Source organism: Dermochelys coriacea, chromosome 14 (assembly GCF_009764565.3).
Source record: "Dermochelys coriacea isolate rDerCor1 chromosome 14, rDerCor1.pri.v4, whole genome shotgun sequence".
In the NCBI taxonomy this organism is placed as follows: domain Eukaryota; kingdom Metazoa; phylum Chordata; order Testudines; family Dermochelyidae; genus Dermochelys; species Dermochelys coriacea.
Window position 1 is genome coordinate 16,061,409 of NC_050081.1, and position 25,619 is coordinate 16,087,027.

The 25,619-nt window shown below is 46.9% G+C and overlaps 1 protein-coding gene across 5 annotated transcripts in view; it reads right to left on the minus strand.

Moving 5' to 3' along the window:
• Window positions 1–24,712, minus strand: part of UNC13D (unc-13 homolog D) — a 54,048-nt gene extending 29,336 nt beyond the window's left edge. The window contains exons 1-7 of one of the 5 annotated variants that reach the window (XM_043496328.1): window positions 19,969–22,201; window positions 19,693–19,757; window positions 4,990–5,022; window positions 4,084–4,191; window positions 3,271–3,330; window positions 916–982; window positions 374–566 (exon numbers count right to left, since the gene is read on the minus strand). In XM_043496328.1, the coding sequence (XP_043352263.1) occupies window positions 374–566; window positions 916–982; window positions 3,271–3,330; window positions 4,084–4,191; window positions 4,990–5,022 (461 nt within the window). In that variant the 5' untranslated portion in view covers window positions 19,693–19,757; window positions 19,969–22,201. Of the gene's footprint in view, window positions 1–373; window positions 567–915; window positions 983–3,270; window positions 3,331–4,083; window positions 4,192–4,989; window positions 5,023–14,023; window positions 14,181–19,692; window positions 19,758–19,968; window positions 22,202–24,635 lie in introns of those variants that run through there. The other 4 variants (XM_038372047.2, XM_043496327.1, XM_038372045.2 and 1 more) reach the window with 4 other exon arrangements.
• Between the last annotated feature and the right edge of the window lie 907 nt (window positions 24,713–25,619).

Below are 25,619 nucleotides of genomic sequence, written 5' to 3' on the forward strand. Positions count from 1 at the left end.
CCAAGTCTGTAGAGCCAGGCTGTGAGACTCATTGCCAGGGGTGTTTTGGTTTTGCAGTATAGAGACATACCCTGAGAGATCATTGCACCTCACTTTTCCACTGTCTCCAATTTCTTTACCAGGCTAAAACAACACAGGAGCTTCTGCTCTTTCCAACAAGCAGAGGCCTGTGTTTATAGCACAGCATCCTGTCTTGTAATCCTGCCAGTCCTCCCAGCCTCTCACAACCTACTAGCTAATGTTACCTCCCAGTTTATGTCAATCACAAAGACCAAACTTTGGACCTAGATTCCTTGCCAGTGGTCCTTGCAAGCAGAAAGGAAACAGCTGTGGCATCAGAGAAGGGAAAGGAAGGGACAACGGGTAGACCTACAGTATAAATGTCTCATTCCACACAGGAGTGAGAGTTTGATTTATGACTTGGGTGCGGTGGGTCTGGTCTTCGGGGATCATGTCTTTCACCACAGCCTTTAATGGCTTCTTGTTCTCCGGATGGAAGCTGCTGTCGCTGGAAGGCTCCTGTCTCTTTGATTCTATCCCCAGCAGGCAGTATGGGTCGCTGAACCCTGCAACCACAAGGCATAAAAAAAATAAATTTCCTCCAACAGAATTATCTATTGTGACAGAATGCAACACCCAGCCTTTGTGCCAAGGTCTGCCTGCCTCTCAGGGGGATGGACAATGATAACAATACTTTGCACTGAGCATCTTCAATCTGAGGAGCTCAAAGCGCTTCACAAACATTAATTAATCCTCACGTCACATCTTAAAAATATGGAAACCAAGGCACAGATTAGTGACCAGCTTGCCCAAGGTGAGACAGTGGATGTAAGAACAGAGCCCAGATCTCCTGGCCCAATCCCCTGCTCTCATCAGGAACACATATATATGTGTCATACATCTATTCACACTCACCACTGACATCTTTACCCAGAATGTCTTTGGCTTGCTTCACAGTCACTTTCAGACAAAAAATTGGTTTCTGGAATTAAAAAATAAACAAAAAACAACTCATCTCACCTGAAGGAAAAATTTCCATCATACACAGAAGTGAACGTATGTTAGATTTATTTGTAAACCCCATGATAAAACAAGGAAGCAGCACACGCTATTTCAATATTGCCAACCCCACCCACTCAAATACCAGGTCCCAAAAAATCATGAGAAAATGGCTGAGAAAAGATCTTTTAAAAATAATAAATGTGGAGATTGTTTTTTTTTAATTTGCATTCTGTTTTGTTTTTTTTTAGCTTTTATGGAGCACTCAGGTCATATTTCTCCACAACCAGGAGGACTAAAAACTTACTTAAAAAAAAAAAAAAGCGGATTCTCACATAATCATGTGACTCCAGAAGCTGAGAGTTTAAGGAAAACATCAAGCATCTCTCTCCCCTTGCTTCCTCTCTGTACACATCTGCCTGCTGCCATTTCCGATTCAGCTTTTGTGGCAATCCTCCTTTCGCTAAGCCCTCCCCTCCTTGGGGAGATGATGTACAGCAGCCCCTTCAGAGCAGTGTAGGAAATGGAACTGACCATTGACCAAGGAGTGAAACTGACCATACGTCGTGCTGTCAAGCGCACAAACTACTGTAAATAAGCAGAGGCCTGTCTTTATAGCACAACCTACTGACCTGTGACCCTGCCATTCCTCTTCAACCACTAGCACACATTACCTTCCAGACTGCATCAATCATGAAGACCAAAGTTTGGACCTAAATGAGCAGCAGGGTCACAACGTGTTCAGACGCTGACAGTGTCCCTTTTAAGGATGTGATTGGAAAGTTGCAGACAGACAGATCCCTTCAGCACCACGCGTGACTCTCTTTAGCTATTTCTTTTTCCTGTCAGAGGTCAGTGCTGAGAGAGGTGGCAAAGTTCTCTCAAGAAACAAAAACCAAACTCAACTAACAATACTTTCAACTGCTTCTGAGCCCTGATCCTCTCCCACCTCTGCATGGAGGGGAACAAATTAGTCACTGAACTTCCGAGGGGCTAAAGAGGAAGTTGCTCAGTCACCTTTTCCACCCATGGGAGCTGTGGAAATATGCGGTAGAGTGGGCAAGGCCAAAGGAAGCATCTGAGGACAAGGGACTTATGGGAAATATTGCCCCTAACCCCTTAGTTCCAGGCCAGGTGCATGGAGAGTCTCTCTCTTCCAGAATCCACTCCCGCCCATGTGGGCAGCAGAGCTGGCTCCTGACAGTGCTGCTGTTCACCACTAGGCTGCATTCTGAAATTCCACTAAGCAGCACTGAGTGGGAGGGAACATGCCCGATAAGTATGTCAACACTGAAGCTGGATATGTAACTTCCAGCTCAGGGAGACGTACTCGTGCTGGCTTTGATTGAGCTAGCAGGCTAAAAATAGAAGTGTAGCTGCCAGGGCTTAGAGAGTGGGATGGGCTAGGGTCCCAGGCAGGATTGTATGAGGTGAGGCCAGCCCATCCTGCCACCCACTCCGCCACAGCTACACTTCTGCTTTTAGCATGCTAGCTCGTTGACAGCTAGTGCACAAGCATCTTCCTCAGCTGGAAATTTCACCTCCAGCTCCCACGCAGTCGTTCCCATGGTCTGGCTCCTACCTCCTTTTCATAACTGGTCTTTCAGTCCCACAGACTTTGCAGAGGGGACAAAGGCTGACAGGTGGGGAATCATCCCATATAAGTCACCTACCCCTTTCCAGAATCTCACCCTGGCTGGTTGGTTTCCCTCCTCGCTGCCCAAAACATAAGGCTTTAATCTGGATTTGATAGCAATGACTGTCAGTATCAAAGGAAAAACTTGGACTATGGATAGTCCACCTGGCCTTAGCTAACCAGCTGCTGTCCTACCATTAAATAGGGCACAGAATTTAGGACCAATCCTTGGGGATATCCATATTAAACATACCTCTGGCATTGACCTAGCCCTCTATGTTGTTCCACATAACTGAAGCACTGAGGTCAGTAGCATGTGTGCAAACTATAGATACACACAGCCATGTCACCTGAACCACTCTGTAGAATGAGGAATACCTTGAGTTCTTGCTACAGACGTATTGCCCTCGGGTGGGCACACACTTAAGGAACGATGCCTGTATCTATCACACATTCATGTACACGCATGAGCTGACCCTGCTGAGCTCAATGGGAGTTTTACAGGGACTAAGCCCACAGGGGGAAGTGACCCGGCACAAATTCTGCTGGCATTGCAGGTGTCTGCTGAATAGAAATATATGGAGCCTGCCCCTACTTAAGGGTGGTGTGATCTGGGGGAGATGGTCAGACTTTACCTCCAACTCTCTGACCCGCTGCAGTATAACGTGATGCTCCTCTGGGTCCATGCTGAAGGCCTGTTTTAAATATTACAGAAGATATAGGGTTGGCTTTATAACAATGGTACCTGGGATACATCCAAGGGCTTCCCACTACTCCCTTCCTCTGGGAGCCAGCTGGCACTCATGAAGGGTTTAATGGGAAAGGATAGAACAGCTTAAACTAAGCCTAATCCAGACCCAGACTCATGAACACTTGGGTGCAGTCCACACAGACTTCCTAGCCTGTCCATCCCCTAGATAAAGGCTTCTTCCCAGCCAGACTGCTCCTCTGAGCTGTACTTCCGCCCCAGCCCCTGAGCAGACTCTGCTGCCCTTCCCCTCCACCATTATTTTCTTCCCACCCCCAGGTCCCTGACCCTTCTGCAGCCCTGCTCAGGCAGCTGGCTGGTGACTCAGCGTGGTCCTGTGCTGCTGACTGCTGCTCTGACTATGACTCATGCCTGTGTCCAGCAGACCACCTCTAACTGCAGGAGCTCAGAGAAAAGATTAATGTCTTATTCCGGCTCTGCAGAGCAGCCCCAGCAGCTGCGAGGATCTGAAATATGGAGAGAAGAATTCCCACTCAGTGTGGGACAGAGGGAACTCCAGGGTTAGGGGCATGGATGTGGCCTCTTCCCAATGTGGGACTGAGGGAGTTTGGGGGCTAGAGGTACCAGGAGAGAATAGCAAGAGGACAGGAATGTAGGGCAGGGTTTCAAGGAGCTGCAGGACAGGCACTCTCCCTTGACCTGGATGGGGATGGGGTTGGGGTTGAGCCCAGGGACTGACCTTTTGCACATACTCATACAATTCATTGGTGTCGGCATCATAGGCGGGTTTGGGCTTGCCCTGGCGGTGCAGGATGGTGTAGAGAACCTCCTCATACAAGAGGTTGAGCTGCAGGGCAAGGGGGTGACAGGTCACAGTCAGCTCCTCCTCTAGACATTGTGTGAGCTAGTCTCCGGCATGCTGGATGAGGTCTTTTCTGGGGCGGGGATGGTGGAGGGCATACGGATTGTACTATTAAACGTTTCCTCCATAAAACACAAGGGAAAATGTGTTTGCTCTCCTTTCACAAACTGCGTCTGCTGCCCAGAATAAGCAACAGGACATACTGTCTAGAAAGTGCCTGGCTATGTTATCCCATGCCTCAAATCAAGCCTGTTATATGCCCCCTTCGGCATCAGCTCAGTAGAACACATTTGCTTTCAGGCATACAGACGACAGGCAGCTTGTACAGCAATGCACTTCCCCACGTTTTGCTATCAGGAATAGATGAAGCTGAAGCTGGAGCAGGCTTGTAGCGACTGGACATTGTTATAATCAAACCCAGTTCTAGAGGTGTTTTGTCAACATGGCAATTGCCACTTATTAGCCTCTTTGTTGGCAGTCTCCACAGAGTAGGGTAACCAGATGTCCCCATTTTATGGGGACAGTCCTGATTTTTGGATCTTTTTCTTATATAGGCTCCTATTACCCCCCACCCCCGTCCCAATTTTTCACATTTGCTGTCTGGTCACCCTACAACAGAGGACTAATACTCAGTAAGGCTGGAACTTGTGCTAAGGCACATTGCAGGGAAGCTTGCATTGCTACTGCCTGTCTATATGGATAGAAAAAAGGACATCCATATGCAGGGCTGCCAACCCTTTTACCAACACTCCACTGATTAAAGAAACAATGCCAGACTCATACCTCTCGCCTGGAAAATCGGTGGGACAGGTCCATCTAGAAGAAACAAGAAAGATAGAGAGACATGTTTCCATTCAGTTCTGATGGCATAACAGAACCGTTTTTTCATCAGAAGCTTTTTCAGAGAATGCAACAAGGCCAGGGGTGCTTCCTTCTCCTCTCTGCATGCTTTTAAAAATGAAATGTAGATTGTGACAGAAGCATCAACATCCTCCAATAGCTGTGTTAAGTGCATGTAGCATTGTGGGCCAGGGATTGTATGGACTTCCCTGGAGTTGGGGGACCACAGCCCTTCAGGTGCTAGGACAGCAGGGCGTGATTAGGCAAATTCACTCAGGTTGTAACACCTCCCAAGAGGTAGCAACACCCACAGAGGCTCGCATATACTGATTCAAACCAGATTCTCTAGAGAACCAACAGACGAAAAAAGGACTTTTGGATAAATAGCCTGAGTTTAAATTGACTCAGGCCCTGCTTTTGGATCCAGCAGAAGGACAGAAGCTTTTGTCCAAGGGAGGCCCCAATCCTCCTTGGGACAGGTTAGAAGGACGTGACCATTCTTGAAGGTGCTTGTTATCAGCTGTTATGAACTTGGGACCACAGAAAACCCCCTTGGTGGCGTTTGAAGGACTGATCACCTGTCGGAGACCTTGTTGGAACTGGAGTGATCTCTGGCAGGCTTATTACTATGCAAGTAGGTTCTTTGATTGTTTTTAATGTTTTCTCTAGGATGCTTTTACCTTAAAAATAAATGTGCTTGCTTAGGAAGAGCTGTGTTGTAACTTAACTGTGGGCAATTATGCTGTTTATAACCTCTGAGAAAGGGAAGCAAAGCAGGCTTGCTTAGGCAGTCTAACTTGCTGGGAAATTCACAGAGTAGGTAGGGAACTGTGCAGCCTGAAAATAATCTGGTCAGCAGGGAGAGAGACACAAGACTGCACCCAAGAGAGGTAATGGCCGGGGAGTGAGAAGCCTAAGAAGCCTGAAGCACTGAGGTCAGTATCATGTGTGCAAGCTATAGATACCCACGGCCATGTCACCTGAATGTTACCACTCCGTAGAATGGGGAATACCTTGAGTTCTTGCTACAAAAGCATTGCCTTGGAGTGGGCACACACTTAAGGAACGATGCCTGTATCTATCACACATTCATGTACACACATGAGCTGACCCTGCTGAGCTAGGTGGGAGTTTTACAGGGGCTAGGCCCACAGGGGGAAGTGACCCAGCACAAATTCTGTTGGCATTGCAGGTGTCTGCGGAATAGAAATATATGGAGCCTGCCCCTACTTAAGGGTGGTGTGATCTGGGGGAGATGGTCAGACTTTACCTTCAACTCTCTGACCCGCTGCAGTATAACGTGATGCTCCTCTGGGTCCATGCTGAAGGCCTGTTTTAAATATGCCTTTGGTAGACCATAGAGGGGAAAATACAGGTGCAGGTGCCCTGAACTGTGACAGATTATTTTGGAGAGATTCAAGAACATGTGTCAAGATTCCTTCTCCACTCTGAACTCTAGGATACAGATGTGGGGACCTGCATGAAAAACCCCCTAAGCTTATTTTTACCAGCTTAGGTCAAAACTTCCCCAAGGTACAAACTATTTTACCTTTTGTCCTTGGACTTTATTGCTGCCACCACCAAGCATCTAACAAATACATAACAGGGAAAGAGCCCACTTGGAAACGTCTTTCCCCACAAAATCCTTCCAAGCCCTACACCCCCTTTCCTGGGGAAGGCTTGATAAAAATCCTCACCAATTTGCATAGGTGAACCCAGACCCAAACCCTTGTATCTTAAGAACAATGAAAAAGCAATCACGTTCTTAAAAGAAGAATTTTACTGAAGAAAAAAGTAAAAGAATCACCTCTGTAAAATCAGGATGGTAAATATTTTACAGGGTAATCAGATTAAAAACATAGAGAATCCCTCTAGGCAAAACCTTAAGTTACAAAAAGACACAAAAACAGGAATATACATTCCATTCAGCACAGTTTATTTTATCAGCCATTTAAACAAAACAGAATCTAACGCATATCTAGCTAGATTACTTACTAAGTTCTAAGATTCCATTCCTTTTCTGTTCGCGGCAAAAGCATCACACAGACAGAGAGAACCCTTTGTTTCTCCCCCCACTCCAGTTTTGAAAGTATTTTGTCTCCTCATTGGTCATTTTGGTCAGGTGCCAGCGAGGTTATCCTAGCTTCTTAACCCTTTACAGGTGAAAGGGTTTTTCCTCTGGCCAGGAGGGATTTAAAAGTGTTTACCCTTCCCTTTACATTTATGACAACATGCATAGCCTGTACTTCTAGCTCAGCTGTTCTCAACTTTCCAGATTACTGTACCCCTTTCAGGAGTCTGATTTGTCTTGCGTACCCCAAGTTTCATCTCACTTAAAAACTACTTGCTTACAAAATCAGACACAAACATACAAAAGTGTCATAGCACACTATTAATGAAATATTGTTTACTTTCTTATTTCATCATATAATTATAAAATAAATTAATTGGAATATATTGTACTTACATTTCAGTGTATGGTACATAGAGCAATCCAAACAAATCATTGTATAAAATTTTAGCTTGTACTGGCTTCCTTAGTGTTTTTTATGTAGCCTGTTGTAAAACTAGGCAAATATCTAGATGAGTTGATGTACCTCTGGAAGACCTTGAGAACCAATGGTCTAGATGGTCTATTGGCATAGTTACACACTATCTTGGAAAATCTCGACCCTCCAGGGCCTACAGGTGTTATGCACAGAATCATTGCCTAGGGCCAGACAACTAACTCCTCCATCACAGGAGGGCCACCACACTACACAGGGCTTTGAAGAGGCGCCTTTAGGGCTGTACTCACAACTCTCTGAGGAATAGTCATGGGTCTAGTCAACAGGCCCTTCACAGGAGGTTCATATCACAGACAGAATGCCAACAGAACGTCACAGGCAGATGGGTAGGGCCCATACACAGTGTATTCCATAAAGTCACAGAGCCCCCGAGCAGCGTGCCCATCAGAGCACCCCTGCACTAAGCACAGTCATTCAAGCTTCGATAATCTGGTCCGGAAGGTCTCAGCATAGCGCCTCCGCCACGTCAAAAGTACATGGCTAACAGGACCAGGCAGCAAATCAGAGGCAGGGCAGTCACGCCTCACCAGAACTCACAAAGACTCACCCACTTCACACTCAGTGTGGGCGAGTAAACAAGAGCCCTGCACCATACAACTGAAACACCTGGAGAAACAGCAAAATAGAAACTTACACCCTTACCTCACTGCAGGCAGAACAAACCTTTGTGAGGTTTCAGTTTAATGAGGGATTTGGGCAAATTCTGCACACCCCAGTAGGGTTTGGTGTGGAGACGAGGCGTGTGGTGTCTAACAAAATACCCCTCCCACTTGGCATCTGTACTGTGCAGCACTTTCCCTATCAGAGTTGCTCCACCCAATGGATTTATTTCAAGGGGGCGGTGGGAGCCACTTGGAGGGGAAAGGCAGGTGAAGGGGACTGGGACATACTATCCAACAAGGTCCCATGAATCTCCTAGTCAGCCCCAGTTCATCCCTCCATTCCCCAGTCAGCTCTGCAAGGGGCAGAAGCAGACAGGGAACAGTTAGGGGATGTGGAGCACATGTAGCTGGGCTCAGTACCTAACGCAGGTGCAACCACTGGGTATGCAAGGAGAATAAAAGCCAACAGCAGGTATCTGGTAATGGAGAGATTTGAGAGAGGGCAAATACTACTTGTCTCCCAAGAAAGGAGAACATTCATTTTAAATAACTGCAAACTTGTATTGTATCCCAGGTGAGGGAAGGACTTTCTTTCATTGCTCTACACAGGGGAAGAGGGTAGTTTGTTTTTGTTTGGGGATAGGCTGCTCACTCTCCTGGAGAGAGAAAGCCCAGAGTGTGACAGGACCAAAACCCCTAGGAATCCTTCACCAGGAGCATAGCTGACCTGAAAAATTCTTGGCAGCAGTAGGTCAGAGACAAAGGCTGTAGATACATTTTTAAAGGCTGGATAACTTTGTGACCAATAAACACTTGTAACTAGGCAAGCCAAGATAAGTTGAGGAGGACCTAAGTCTCATGCTTTCAGGTGTCAATTTGTTGTCTCAGGAAGGAATTTCCTCTTCCCCCACACTCACCATCAGAAGATCAGAACTGACCACCTGGGTTGGTGTCCCTAGCTCTGAAGCCTCAAATACTGACCACTGCTGAAGGACGTATGTTCATTTGGTATGACCAATCCTATGTGCCTAGGGAGTGCAGCACATTCTTCGCTCAGGTCCTTGGTTCAGTACAGTTAAAAGTTAGGCCTTTATGGAAGCACCAGATGCTTCTCTAAGAAGATCTGGGATCTCCTGGTACTTTTGAATGTTTCACATTCTAGGCTGGTGGTGCTATTGTGAACTTGTGGAAACAGAAATCAATTCTAAATATACATCTGTTCACCATGGGGAAGAAAAAAAAAACCCACAAGAGGAAGAGACAATTTCTTCCAATTCAATTATCCAGGCAAGTAATGCCAGTCAATCAAAAATTGCAGCAGAGCCCTTTGCTATGGACAGTTCCTTGGAATCCAGCATTCATGACGCCAGGAGCAAGAGTGTGGGCTTGAGGCAAACACATCTTGAATCAGATCAGGAGTTACTGGTGAGGGATAGATACATTCAAAAGAATAGGAGAGATGCTAACGTGGCATTTGAGCCATGTGGTATATGAGTATCTTGTTGTTCCATTCACTACGAAGGTCAGTAGTGTGCATGATTGATTCAAAAAAAGAACTAGAAAAGTTCATGGATAGGTCTATCAATGGTTATGAGTGAGGATGGGCAAGGATGGTGTCCCTAGCCGCTGTTTGCCAGAATCTGAGAGTGGACGACAGCATGGATCACTTGATGATCACTCTGTTCTGTTCATTCCCTCTGGGGTACCTGGCATTGGTCACTGTCGGAAGACAGGATAATGGGGTAGATGGACCTTTGGTCTGACCCAGTATGGCCATTCTTATGATGAAAGAAAGGACAGATGAGATTCTTGGTATAAAGATTTGGGGAATTCCAGGGATTATGGCACAAGGTGACTAGAGGCTTCTTTACAAATAAATGGCTAAGATTTGTAGAAAGGAGCCACTAACCCCCACACTTTCTCTGTAGAGCTTGTTTTCCTAGAAACACCATGATGTTTGCATTTTATTGTCATGTCACATAGTCGGTGTGATTTCCCTTTGAGACAGTGTTGTTTTGGGTTTATAAAGTTAACATAGAAAAGCCAAGAGGATATATAAATCCTAAATGTATTTTCCAGGAAGGAACTATTGTCCTGACAGCATCATTATATTGCTCCTTGTTGATATATGGGTGCCTCCTATAAATGGAGAAGGGGTAATAATAGTAACTGATCTTCTGACGGTTACATATTTGACCTTTGCTATGAACAACAACAAAATGTTTGATCTCTAGTATCAGGCGTTATTTACATTATAACGTGTGGGTCATGATAACGTGGTGGATCCTATATTGCAGCGGGGTGAATTTTTGAAAACTTGTTTATTTTTGTGCATTATGTAACAAGGAACTCAATCAAAACCAAAAATGACACATGGGCTCTGGATCTACAACTCCCAAGCACAAAGCATATTTGGATCCGATCCAAGTGGGAATCGATCTGGTCCTTCTTTGTTTAATGGGTGGGACCAGCCCTTCTGATCCCAACAACCCCAAACTTTGGGGAAGTTCAGCTCCCAGCTCTGTGGCACAAGCTCATCTTTAAACAAAATGGGAGCTTTCCAGCCAATGTCCTTTCCTCTGCCAAAGCCAAAGATACCAGCAAATCTTCACAAGCACCAAGTTATTTCTCTTTGGAGACTTCTCAGCCTGGTAGTAGGGGCTAGTGCAGGGGTTCTCAACCTTTTTCTTTCTGAGCCCCCACAACACACTATAAAAACTCCACAGCCCACCTATGCCATAAGTGCTGGTTTACTGCATATAAAAGCTAGAGTCGGCGTTAGGGGGAACAACGAGGACGATTGCCTGGGGCCCCAGGTCAGAGCCCCAGGTGAAGCTACATAGCATAGGCTTCAGCCCTGGGTGGCGGGGTCAAGGCCCCAGGATTCAGCCCCATGCAGTGGGGCTTTGGCTTTCTACCCTGGTCCTCAGCAAGTCTAATGCTGGCCCTGCTTGGTGGCCCCCCTGAAACCTGCTTGCGGCCCCCTAGGGGGCCCCAGACCCCTGGTTGAGAACCACTGGGCTAGTGCACACCCAGTGTTCTCAGAAGATGAGTGGGCCTTTATTTCACAGGTTTCAGAGTATTTCACAGATATTCACTCACTCAACCCACAGCCCAAGAACTAGCAACACATTCCTAGCACACAGCATCGCCTGACGAGTGATGATTTCACCACCCCAAGCTGGGTGATCAGGTTATGTTTTAACTGGACATGGTATGGTTTAAATTCTCATGTGGCCTTTAGCCTTTATCTCGCAGCAGCATAATGACTAGGCACAAGAAATCAAGCATGGGACAGTTAAAGAACAGTGTGAAAAAGCACGATCACATCGCCTTGCAAGAGATCAGTTTCAGTTTCACCGTAAGTGAAATGAGTGTTCCTTTTAGCTCAGGGCTCAGCACACACGTATGCCCATCACAAAACCACCATTCAGTTTCACCAAAGACAGCTTCCCACCCCCCCGCCCCAGCTCAGAAAAGGTCCAAGAGTGAACTAGCAAGAGATGGTAAACATGCAGGGGCAGATGAGGGCTCAGTAGCACTGGAATGGCAGAGGTGCAATAGCTGCATTACTTACAGGATCTGTGTGGTAAAAAAAGAAACGGAAACAATTCTTTTAAAACAAAAATTAGGGCCAAAGTAATCCCAGAGGTATTTGACTGAAGTCAGTAGTTACACCCAGGATGAATTTGATCCTTAAACTATAGGGGGAGGGAAAGCCATATCTACCCCCATTGTTCCAGTCTGCTAGGTGATCCCTGGCAAATAGCAGGAGGCAGCTAGAAGCTGTATTTCGCTCTTTGGTTCCTGAATAGCTCTGCTTGCAGTGATCCTTTCTAAAAGCAGCACATTCCAGCTTCTGCAGCCTCCCGCTCCTTGGAGCGCCTCCTGTCTTGGAAACACTTCATTTAGATTGTCCCCTACACCGGGCTTGAAACAAAGTATTGTACTTCCCTCAGGGTTGCTGCAGCAGAGCGTAAAGACCTTTCTCCCGGACCCTCTTTCTGTGGATCAAAAGCCTCCCAGCCCTCCAACCATCCTTCAGACTGAACCACTAGTGCAGCCAAGTTTCAAGCACAAATGGAAAGGATTTTGTTCTTCCTCAATACAATCCCTTATACGCTGGACACCAGATCCACTTCTTCCCCCATTGCAGGCTGCAGCAAGGCTGTAAGAGGGGAGGGGAGAAGCTGCTTTTGGCTAGCTTTCTCTCTCAACACTTTCATGACCCCCCATATAGAAACAACTGTCTCTTTCTTTCTTTCTTGCCTGGGTAACCCACACACCTCCTGGGTGTGGTTCCTGTCCCATCTAATGGCACCAAGACCACTTAGAGAGATCAAATGAGCCTGCTCTACAGGCTTAGCTAACAGCCAGTTGGCTTTTAGCTCACGCGGTAGAGGCTCATTCTTTATGTTCCGGAGACACCTGGTTTGAGCCCGCCTGCCGAGGACCAGGGCCTGTCAGTGCTGCACCAGCCTATAGGAGAAATAGCTTGATTAATTTGATAGGGTGTGTTTGTTCTGGGGTTGGTTGGTTTTTTGTTCTTTTGCTCATTTGTGTGTGCATGGAGATTATTATGGAAAAGCTAAGCTGAAGAACCACAGTTTGCATTTAGTGCAGAACGTCCTGAGGCCTGTGGTCATGCTTGCCTCTAGTGGGAGGGAGTTCCACAGTCTAGGTCCAGGTCTTGTGAAAGTCTCCTGCACCCATGAGCCTCTCTTGTTAATGGACAGTTTCATTGGTCAGGCAGAACATACCTGATGGGAAGATCAGACTTGCAGAGGGAGATGCGATCTGCCAGATAGCTATGGCCAATCCCATGGAGGGCTTTGATTATCAACACAGAGTAGCTTGGGAAGCCAGTGCAGATAGCATCAAAATGTGCTCCCAGCAACCTTTATGAGGAAGTATGTAGGCTGCTGCATTTTGTACTAGTGGGAGATTTTTCCAGAGCACGTGGCTTTGAGCTGCAGTAATCAAGCCTGCATAGGATCAGCTGTTGTACAGTCTTTGGGCTTGTTGCACATGGAAGTGGGTATTTTTAGCTGCTAGTGAGTGCTACTTGGGCATACAGTAGCAGTGAGGAGCCCAAAAGGACCCTAAGGCTATGGATCAACAATCCCAGGGAAGATGCCCTCAACTGTGGAGGATGATATTCAGAGTATGTCCTTCTTCACTGGTGGAATTGCAATGGTGGAACATCTCTGGCAAAGAAGCATAGTGCAGATGCCCTAGTGCCTGCCTGCATCAGTCTCTCGCTGGGCACTTTTGCCCTTGTTACTCAATAACCATGACTACAATGAGGTTTCTCTTCTTAATCTCCAACCATTATTGCTCCACTGGTTCTTGGCACAGTGGCGATGCTAATGTAGACCAGCCAGCAGCGTTTTTACCACCAGGTCATCATGTACACCTGCTTGAAGTCTACACTGGAGCTCCCATGGTTGCCAGAATTGATGGAGCAGCAACAGTGCTACAGCAGTGGTGAAGGATTGAGAGTGTTTAGTGTAGACAGATAATATGGGGCCTTCTCCAAGGTGTTGAGAGCTCTCATCTCCTTCTAGGTTGGAAACCTTAGCCTTCAATTTTGGACCTCAGGGAACCTCAGGACTTAGTAGCCCCAGGCTTTCCTCCCAGTCCCTCCGTGTGCCAACAATTAAACCCCAGAAGATGCTCTGTGCAGCAACATCTCAAGATCTGAGCAAAGTGGGAGCGAGGGGAAATGAGAACACCACGCATGAAATCAGAGACGCATAGCATGCAACGTAAACACCTGTTTAAAATGAGAGTAAAGAGACCACATACGTCACTGCTGTCCTCCCCAGGGCAGTCCCCTGCTGGCATCTCGCTGATAGACTCCATGCTTGGGTGGATCAGAGCAAACCTGTGCTGGATGCAGGAGGCCGAGCCCCAGAGAACACAGCTACAGCTCTGCTTATTTAGGCTTGAACCGCCCTCTCCACCAGCATCACCTCCTGGCCCTGCCCCTTTTTTATATGCTTAGAGGAAACCACACTCTTTATCTCACCCTGACCATTTTAACAGCAACCGGAAATGCACAGAGGACTCCTTCAATAGATCTTGAGCTATACTTTCTCCCCTGCTTGTGGACTCCCATTTGGGGTCTAGCGTTGGGGAAGGACTGAGGCTGCATTCTTCTGATCCACAGCTGGGTCCTCAGTTTCTTTCACATTATTAGCTATCAAGAGTTGTAGGTGAATGTGGCACTTTACAGACATCCAAGGAGGCACCTTACAGTTCAACTCAGACCCAGGTAATGCAACTGAAATATGAAAGGCTCTGAAGCAGAGGTGTCAGGGATAAGATGGACCAGGGAAGGCTTTGCAAAAGGAGTGGGAAGCCAAGGGGGGCAATTGTTAATAGGTAGGAAATAAGACGCTGTTTCAGGTGTAGGGGACTGAAGGAGAAGGGAGCAGCAGTGAGAGAGGGCAGAGCACAGGGCCTATAATGGGGAACTGAACGGAACACGTGTGAAGATGCAGGCAGTCAGAGCCATGCACCGTGTAGAAGGCGAGGATGTGGCGTGGGTGTGAAGCCAGCTGTGGGGCTTTAGAGGGTGGAGTTCACTATACACGGAAACATGGCGCAGGAGAGAATCCTCCAGACTCCATTCCCATGAGAGTTTGTCAAAAGCAGAAGCTATCTTCAAACCAAAGGCCACTGCACCAGAGGGGGTGGGGAATAAGAAATGTCGCTCACGGGCAGGTGATCGTGTTTGATTGAGGTTAAGCTGGACCTACTCCAGTCTCTGCAGCTCAGCTCTGTACTTAAGGCATTGGAAAGAGCTAATCCAATTAATCATCCCACTGTATTGCTGGAATGGAGAAGAGAATTATCCTCCCTAATGCTGGAAAGGGACATGCTGAGGTGGCTGCTCTCCAGCAGGGGTTTCTGACCGGGTGCAGCAGATTTCAGAGAAGCAGCTCCGCTCCAGTTACGGGAAGCAGAGTTACAAATTTTGTTTTACTGGCACTCTTCATTCTCACAAACAGTTTATCTGATTGCAAATTACTAGACAGATGAGTTAACAGCTGCTAAGAGCAACGGCCATCCCGTTCCAGACATGCCTATCGCAAGGGTGGGCAAACTTTTTGGCCTGAGGGCCACATCGGGGAATAGAAATTATATGGTGGGCCATGAATGCTCACAAAATTGGGGTTGGGGTGTGGAAGGGGGTGAGGGCTCTGGTTAGGGGTGCAGGCTCTGGGGTGGGGCTGGGAATGAGAGGTTTGGAGTGCAGGGTGCGCCGTGCTGGGATTGAGGGGTTTCGAGAGCAGAAGCAGAATCAGGGCTGGGGTAGGAGTGTGAGGAGAGGCTCAGGGGTGCAGGCTCTGAGTGGCACTTACCTCAAGCAGCTCCCGGAAGCAGTTGCATGTCCTTTCTCTGGCTCCTGTGTGTGTTGCGGCCCCTGATTCTGGGAGCCACGTGGTGTGGCCCCCGACCCGGCACCCTGGCTGGAGCCCCGGAGTGTGGCCCCCAACATGGCGCCCCAGTGGGAGCTCGTGGGCTGGCTTAAAACAGCTTGTGGGCTGGATCCAGCCCATGGGCTAGTTTGCCCACCCTGGCCTATCGAAAGGATCTGTATTCCTGTTCACTTGATGTATGAGAGGAAAGGGAAGGATGGCAACCCAGAGAACCCCACAATCAGAAAGAAAGTCAGTCTAGGAAATCTCAAAGGGAAGAGACAAGATGCTCTGGCACCTATATATTTAATGTATGCGTGGTGTGTATGCAGTCTGCAGATAAGGATGGGCTTGGTCTTACATTTAAATAGTGCCTTTTAGCCAGGAGTATGTCTCATGTTCACTGCCCTTAAGCAGAATAAGCACCATCTTGACGGACATTCCAGGGACCTCCAGAGCTAAAAGCATGAGTGGCTACAGCTTGCGCTAAAGAGGACAGGCTCCATAGCTGGGGCTGTAGCAGACGCCTATCCCTGCAGATTGGGCACAGCGTGGTGTCCACACAGCAGCCACCTCCAGCATTTGAAAAACACTGGTCGAACCAGCTGCTGGCAGCACACAGGAGAAGGGCTTTGACTCTGCTCTGCTGAAGCCATGTAATCTACAGTGATTTCTCCCTCTTGGGGACAGGAAGCCACAAATGTTGCAGTTGCAGCAATTCAGCTGGTCCTGCTAAGTCCATCCCATAATGCAGTGGCTAGTTACGAGATCATGTTCTCTGCAGCAATGATGTGCACTATGGGCCAGTACTTTGGGGGTCCCAGAAAGCACTGGTAGGGGTGCTGTGCCTGGACGATGTCAAAAATACTTATGCAAGGACAAGCGAAACTACTAGCCCTTTCATCCAACGGATGTCCTTGCAACCGCTTCCTAGCTCAGTGTAGGCACCTTCTGAGTTGCAACCACTTCTGGGGTGAAACTCAGCATCTGTTTAACAGCATACAATAAACCATTAAACAGCTGGGTTTGGGTGAGACAGGGATTTCCTTTCCAACTGAAAATGCAGGGGGGAAGCTGAAGTAGGCAGAGAGAAAATGGGCCAGGATGTAGGTTAACAGCCCTCACTCTTGTGAAAAATGCTGAGATCCCTTAAAAATCCAGATAGCCAGATACTAGTTTTACATCTCATCCCCTCTGCCCATTCCCACTGACATACAATTGGGCCAGGACCTTCTGCCCAGTGGCTGGATAAGCACACACTCTCTCCAATGACCTTGCAAGTGGAGGTTAATGCTAGTTCATTGATCAGATGGTGGAGATGCAACTGAGTGCGGGAGGGCTGAGTTCTTCCCTTACCATTTAAAAGGATGCTTGTAACCATTCAATGACACTGCAAACCTCCCTCACGGTTTCACAAGGGCTCCCAATAGCATCTGCTTTCACTCCCACCTCTGGAGAGCCAAACCTTTTTAGCCAGAGACAAGTGTTTTTCATTTGCAAGGGCCAGCAATGAACCCTGAGGGTGCAGTGCCTGGCAAAGAGTCTGTGTCCTCTCTAACAGTACAGGAGAGAAACCCCTTCCTACTGCAAGGCTGATAGGTCCATCTCAGTCTGCGTCGCCCACAGGTTTCGGTCCTTGTTTCCTATTCAGGGCTGCACAGCAGGATCATTCCAATGAGAGTTTCAGTTGGGTGCACACATTGCAACAGCCTGGGAGGAACTGCGATGAGGAAACCCTTCTTTCGTAACCCTCCCCTCTTGCTACTATCCCAGACGTTCGGGGGGAGATGCCTTAGGAGCACTGTTTCCTCTCAAGTTCATTACACTGCTCAGCTTTAGGGGCCAGCTCTCTCCCTCTCCACTGTCACACTGACTGATCCCTTGCTACAGATCACGCTCTCTTAGGTGGCCAACTGGAGCCTGAGACCATAGGTACACTATGGATTTCTGCTGGAACAGTGAGGGCAGTCAGGGATGTGATGAGGTGTGATCCCTGATGGGCATAGCTGTGCCAGCAAAAACCCCTAGTGTAGACCCAGTTATAAGCTGTGCTTTTACTGGTATAGCTTGTTTTGCTTGTGGAGGTGATTTTGCTAGACTGGAGCAAAGCAGTATAGCTGCATCCACACTAGAAGCACTTTGTAGGTATAGTATATTGGTATTCTTACACTAGTAACACTTCGAGCGTAGACACCCCCTGAGTGTGCCAGCCTTCAGGAGTTTCAGCCAAGTATCTGCCTCCTGTTGGGCTTAGACGATAGAGGGTTTCTCCCCCCCAGTATGCTGGACTGGAATGATCGGACAGCTTTATTACCCCCTACATAGGCAGAATCTATTGGTGTTTTGCTTTGCAGCATCTGCAATATGCCCAGAAGCCAGTGCACCATAATGGAATATGGAAGAAATATAGAGGGAAAATGATTTTGGAAACTGTTTTCATCTTCGCGTTGAGGTGCCATGTGATAGGCAATAAAGCTTGTAATTGCAAAAGCAAGATCATACGAAATTCGTACGTAGCACAGCTCATAGGAGGTGCAAGAAGCTGTGGCATAAAACACAGACACCCATTTTCTCTCCATGAGCAGATAGCACCTTTCACTGGGTTCTTGCAGATGTCAAGTAACAAAACTCGCAGAAATCTCTTCTCTCTGCGTGGGCAGAGAGGGTAACTTAAGAGTTTAGTTAGCCCTTGTATCGCCTTCACCTTCCTTTGGAAGGCTCAAGAAATGCAATACATCAAAATTGGTTTGAAAAGAAACACACAATGAAATAGACATTCTTCAGTCACAGGCCAGCCACAATGCTGTGGTTTTCTCATTTAAAAAGACTCCTAAATTAGAAACATGGAAAGCAGCAGTTTAAATATTTGAGGGACAGTTTTTTTAAAACTCAAAAAGTTTGAGCTAGTCATTGCATTTATGCACAAGAGCCTGGTTTTGCAGTGCTTTTCGGAAACATGGCTCAGATGGGGGACACAAGTACTTTAAATACAGAATTTGACCTACTTCAAAATTATGATCACAGTGGTCAATGCTCTCTAAACACACCTGCACCTTACAGCTGACCCTGGTCAGGGTTGTAAGGGAAGGTGCACGAACCCTCATGCGTATGCATGGAAGGGGCGAGGTCCTTGCTGGTCCTGAACTTAGGGATCAGTTGAATCCTGGGCATGTGATCTCTCCATCCAGCCCGGAGTTCATTCAGGCAGCCTTTGCCATTGCATCTGGGCTCCTCCCAAAAGTAAGAGTGTGACAATGATATTAGACACCGTTATGATAAAGTATCTATCTGATTTTACTGTATTTCGACCCAGAGATTGCACTGGTTACACACACGTAATTGTCCTTCCCCAACTCCCAAAATCCAGTAGCATGAATTTCGTATGAACTTTCTGGGGCAGTGATTTTTGAATATGGATCGTCTGCTAGGGAAGATAAAACCTCCAGCACGTTCACATGTAGCTTGATCTCTGCCCTTCCTGATTCTTACCATGGATTTATGAGCTTCTTGATATTGTGCATCTCAGCTACCCTGTTCAATTCCTCTGAACGATTTCCATTACCAAAGCACAGATATCTAGCCAGACTCATGCAAACCACTCAAGAAAACCCAGGTCAAGAGACTGGTAGAGCACCCCAAAGAGACTGGTTAATGGAAAGATCTGCTATAATATACTGGCCAATACAGAGTAAAATACAGAGTAAGTATGAGCAACACCTTCAAGAAGGCCTGTTCAGCACTTTCTGAAAATTAGACCCCCTTCCAGGCACCTCCAACTGGGATCCCAAAGTCACTTTTGAAATCTGGGCCACCTGGGTGGGCCCCAAACTAGAGCATGTTACATCAAATAGTGGAGCCCTCTGAAAGAGTGTTTTAAAGCAGCATTGAATGCATCCAACGGAAATAAGATGCCATGATTGAGTGACCTGAGTCTTCAGAGAAAACTGAACAGATCAACAAAAGTCACTTTAAAAGGGATTTTCTCCTTTAAAGAGAACCCAGTGCTAAAAACAATTCTCAGTAAATGTAAGTAGCAGCTTGTCTTCCTACCTCTTGGCTTGGTTATCCTGCCGGTGGGCCCACAGCCTTTCCTCACTCTTATCTTGATCACTGGGCTGGAAATACATGAAAAGTTGAAAAAATGATTTCAACGTGAGTCCCACTCACTTCTCCTTTTAACATGTGGGGCCAGCTAGGGAGGAGGCTGGTTGAATGACTATGCAAAACTCTGCCCTGCCTGTTACTATTTGACAAGACATAAGGAAAAACCCAAGAGGGCTACAGCATAAAAACGGAAAGCAATTTCATCGTGCAATCATAACATACCCTTCTCCTCCTCTTCAGATTCTCTGAGATAATGCTGCTGGCCTTGGGCTCAAAGTCCCAGTCATTGCATCACCTGACGCACCCTCCTAGCATCACTGTCTCCAGGAGTGTATGTTCAGTGCATTCTGCTGGCTGCCACTCCTTGCCTTGAATGGGATGCAAATCAAATTCCTTTCTCTTCCACAACACACCCCCTCTCTGGGCTGCACTCTGTTAGCTACACACACAGTCAAGAGGAGTAGGAGCACAAAGATTATTGGTATCCTGCATAGAAATATGAGAAAGCCTTCCATCCTGAGGGATCCCCAAACTGCTTCAACTATAGCAATGCAGAAAAGCAGCTACCTCTGGGCTGGATGACAAGAAACCCAGAACAGTATGTTGCCCCCCAGTTAGGGAATTTTGGACACCAGGGCAAACACCTACTCTTACAAGAAGTGCAGGGGACTTTAATGCCAATGCAGGGCAGACAGGAGCTTTGTTTAAGTTCTCATCCTAAGAATACAGTGCCACACATTTTCACATATACAGGGAACCATGGTGCTGGGTGCATAGTTTTTACATTAAATGCTCCCAATCAAAAGACAACATGCGATCATGTTTCCTCCGAGCCACAGAGATGCTGCGTTCCTGAAGATACGGGAATGGTTTTTACTGAATAAATTATGTAACTAAGGAATTTCTCTCTTCACCCTTTCCAATAACATGAATTTGACTGTGCCATTTATGCTACCATAGATCAGCTGCACATGGGCACCTAGTATCGCACTGGACACGGACCCACTCCATAACCTCTGTACCAGGTCCAATTCCATGACCAGCTCAGAAATCTTAGAGGTTATCACAATAACCTTTTTGGCATGGCACAACATGCCAGGGAACAAGCTGTTTGAGCTTGGGCTGCATTACCTGGTAGGTCAGGACAGGACGTTCCACCACTAAGTGTCCTCCTCAGGACTGCGGGTTCCAGGGGCAATGAAGGGGTAAAACCCTTCCATCCTGAACATTATCCCAGCATTCCTCTGGAGAGAAGGGGGGGTTGAGACAAGCCCAACACAGCAATGATTAAAGAATTAATGGCGAGACCAGTGGTTTCTGACTCAGACCTTGCCTGATTTTTCCTTCCTCCTGCTAATTCTCCAGTTACTACCCTGGATAATTTAGCCATGCTTCTTTTTAATTAGATTTAACTAGCTTTCAGTGACCTCTGGCGTATGGAGGATGTTGTCCAATTGGACATTTGTTCTGTTTGCAGTTCTCCTCAGAAACTTAAAATAACATTTTCTCTCTACTAATTTAATCTTTAATACATGTGGCAAAGTTATTTTTTCCCCTCCCTGTGCATTTCCCATTAAGATGAATTCAGCCTCAGTCCCCTTTGTTTATTCACTTCCATATATTTGCAGTAGCATCATCCATAAGAGAACAGCTCAGGGAAAGGCATTGTTTCATTGCTATTGGAGGGGCTGGAAAGGAGGCTTCAGAGCTCATAGGCCATTCCCTCACCAATTTCACACCGTTCTAGAGCCCATCTTTAGACCTCAAAACACATCAGCGTCCCCTTAAGACCAAGTCAGATGCTTCTGAGAAAGGCAAGGTCAAGTGGTTTGAGCTCACATCTGGGATCCAGACTCAACATGTTGCCGAGGCAACCAGGTATTTTACGTATTAATGTACCCAACATGCCTACTATATGTGCCCAGGTACCATAAATGAGATTATTGACCAGCTTCAATATTGAGAGACTCTCACCCACAAACTAAATACTCACCACACAGTCACCTCTTGCCCACACAGGTGAGAGCCTGAGAAAAAGAATGGGCCCTGAAGAGCAGCAGACTTGGACCAGTGGAGGAAGCACATTTCAGAGCCGAGAGCCCAGTATTGAGACCTTACCGGTGGGCGCTGTGGGTGACCACCCAGGGTGATGTGGTCAAGAGGCAAGGAGCAGGGTGGGCCTGGGGTGCAAAGACATGGAAGGGAACTCAGGTCAATGGGGGGTGGGGAAGGTAGTGGGACCTGGGGACAATGGATGGGGAGCCCAGGGTGGCAGCAGATGCTAGGAGTGATGGGGGTGGGGGAGCTCGGGGAGGCAGCAGGGCCAGGAGCACCAAAATACAAGTTTGTCCAGGGCACCATTTTCCCCAAGGCCAGCCTTATCAGCAGTCTCTGGATATAGAGATCAAGACACAGTGGGTATGTCTACACTGCAATAAAACACCCATGGCTGGCCCGGGTCAGAAAAGTCGTGCTTGCGTGGCTTGGGCTGTGGGGTTATAAATTGCAGTGCAGATGCCTAGACTGAGGCTGGAGCCGGGCACCTTCCCTCTTTGCGGACTCCCACAGTCCTGGCTCCAGCCTGAGCCCAGACGTCTACACTGCAATTTTTAGCTCGGCAGCCCAAGGTCCATGAGCCCGACTCAACTGATACATGCTCTGAGACTTGGTGCCACAGGTTTTTTTAATCGCAGTATAGATATATTCTCAGCCAGCCAGAACCCAGGCCATACAGGGCTAACTGCACTGACCCACAGGAGAGAGTCTAAAGTTATCTTTGCACGGCATAAAGGGAAATTTTAGAAAGGTGGGGTTTTCCATACCAGATCATAGGCGGGAAAGGGCCAATACCTGTTGCTCAAGAGAGTAGCAATTCCTGCTGCTGTTTCAGTGAGAGCATCCTATTGCACAAGTGGCCAATTACTCAATGCTGCCCATGGAGATGGAGGCGGGTAGGGTGGAGTTCCTTTCTGACCCCCCCCCCCATGAACAGTTACACCCTAAAGCACGAGATCTGATCACCCCATTGGCTGGCATAACTATACATTATTGCGCATACAATTTGTTAGGATATAGATATTCAGGCCTGTCTGTAAAGGCCTGTACTCTAAGAATTTAGGTGTATTCTTATCATTTAGCTAGTTATAGAAGTATAAAAGAAAGAAGCAAAATCACTGTCTGCCGGTGTAAGGGCCTTCTACTGTGACAGTTTGAGGCCCTGTGCTTAGACTAAGGCCTCTGGCTAAGCAACAGAGGCAGCCATAAACTGGGAAGTGACTGGTCACATCCTCACATTCCAAACTGGTCACATTGAAATAAGGTGCTATTGGGCTGTTAGGATACAATCCTGTCCTGATAGTGCCTATCACCTCCAGAGAAAGGGAAGTGCCGAGAAGATGTAAAAGGAAACTTAGTTTGATAGCATCCTGTCTGGCAAGAACTCACTTATCAATACCTGGGATCTGCGATGAAGTGAGCTGTAGCTCACGAAAGCATATGCTCAAATAAATTTGTTAGTCTCTAAGGTGCCACAAGTACTCCTTTTCTTTTTGCCTCATTTCTTTGTTTTTCTATCACTGTAGTCCCTATTTCCCTATTGTTTGTCTGTATAATCTCTGTCTGGTTCTGTGATTGTTTCTGTCTGCTGTATAATTAAGTTTGCCGGGTGTAAACTAATTAAGGTGGAAGGATATAATTGGTTAAATAATCATGTTACAATATGTTAGGATTGGTTAGTTAAATTTCAGTAAAATGATTGGTTAAGGTATAGCTAAGCAGAACTCAAATTTTACTATATAGTCTGCTGCCAATCAGGAAGAAAGTGGGAGGGAATGGGAACAGGGAATGGGGTTGGGGAAATTGGAATCATGTTTTGCTAAGGGGGCGAATGGGAACAGGGACACAGGTAAGGCTCTGTGGTGTCAGAGCTGGGAAGGGGGACACTGTGGAAGGAAACTGGAATCATGCTTGCTGGAAGTTCACCCCAATAAACATCTAATAGTTTGCATCTTTGGACTTTGGGTATTGTTGCTCTCTGTTCATGCAAGAAGGACCAGGGAAGTAAGTGGATGAAGGAATAAGACCCTAAGACAATTATCCAGCCCTTTTTCACATCCACCTATTAGCAGCAGCAGCAGACATATTTAGCCAAATGACCTGCCACAGCGGCAAACAGATAGCATCAGAGCAAGCAGGATTCTAATATCAACTTCGAGTTTAATCCCATGATGAGCCCAATGTAACATAACTGACTCACTCTAGTGAACGGAGCCATGAGCATTGCCTAGCATGACAGCAACAGGAATGCATCCGATGAAGTGAGCTTTAGCTCACGAAAGCTTATACTCAAATAAATTTGTTAGTCTCTAAGGTGCCACAAGTACTCCTTTTCTTTTTGCGAATACAGACCAATACGGCTACTACTCTGAAACCAGCAACAGGAGTGTTATTCGCCCCCCCCCGACTGTTCATAGGTCTATATGCTCCACTATATGCCCCCCCCCAACTTTAAAGGATATTGTATAATCACATACAATGTTCTATATGCTGACACACAATTTTTTTCCCCTGAAATGTTGCCCCTGGACTACAAGCAGGATGACAATTTACAAAGCACACCCCCCGCCAGTCCCAAGGTTTCACATCCCCTCTTTTGAAAGCTCATGTGCATCTAGCCATTTCAAACCATCCCCCAGCATATCAGCCTCCTTCCACAGATTCAATCCAAGCCTCAAGCCTGGGAGCTAGCCCTCAGACCCAGTCAATTTTAACAAACACACAGACGCCTGCCCATTGTCTCAAGCCCGCACATGTATGTACAAACCATTTTCCAACTGCTCTCTCTCTCAGGAAACTCAAACCACGCATCCAAACCAACCAAACCCATTTACCTGAGGGGATCAGGAGAGATTCACTCACAGGGACACTCCCTGCAATGCCTACCACTGAAATATTTCAGGCTGAACTTTGCCCCTTGCTGCCCTATTTGCATTTGCTAAGAGAGCCTGCTTCCCAGGCTGTGGCTGCACAGGCCAGACCACCTCGATCACCAGGGACAAGATCAATTGCTTTTTTCCGTTAGTTACTGATTATAGGAAGGCAGGCAGCAACCCTGCAGGCACTGGAAGGAAAACTGCATGCAGGATATGAATGGGGTAGCTGGCTAGCCAGGCTTGTTCCACTGCAATCCCAGAGACAGAGTTACATGACTCAGCTGTTTCGGCTGGAAGTAAATTAATGCAAAACGCAGATTTTATTACTATGAGTTCTGCTCATAGGATAACAACAGTTCATTTGTTACGGTCTCAGCAGGACTGTGCACATGCTGGGACTGATCTGCCTTGCTTCCAGTGTTCCACTTTCTGAACAAAAACAAATGCCAGCATTTCAAACTGAGGGCCTGATCCAACTCCTGCGGGCATCTGTCAGAGTTGGAATGGACCCTAAAGTAAAAGCATCAGCACTTACCAAAACGATTCAAATAGCAGTGAGAACAGCAGTTCAGCCAGTTAGTTTCCCCATTCTCAATAACTGGAAGGTTTGTCTAGTCAACTAATAAGTACTATGGGCTTATTAGAGATGGGCTCATTAGAGATACCACAGATTAGTTCAGATGTCCACAGAACTAGAACAAGAGCAGTCGGCAAAACGCAGCAGCAGAGTTGTAAAAAGTCGTATATTTCAAAGGTGTTGGGAGAGAATTAATAAACAGTACCTGGAATTCTTGTAGTAGCAGTTATCAGGTGATTTCAAAGCATTTTAAAAACATTAATTAAGCTTCACTACACCCAGTGAGGCAGGGAAAATATCCCCATATTTTAGATCGGGAAACTGAAGCAAGGAGATTACATGATTTACCAAATCTCAAATAGAGG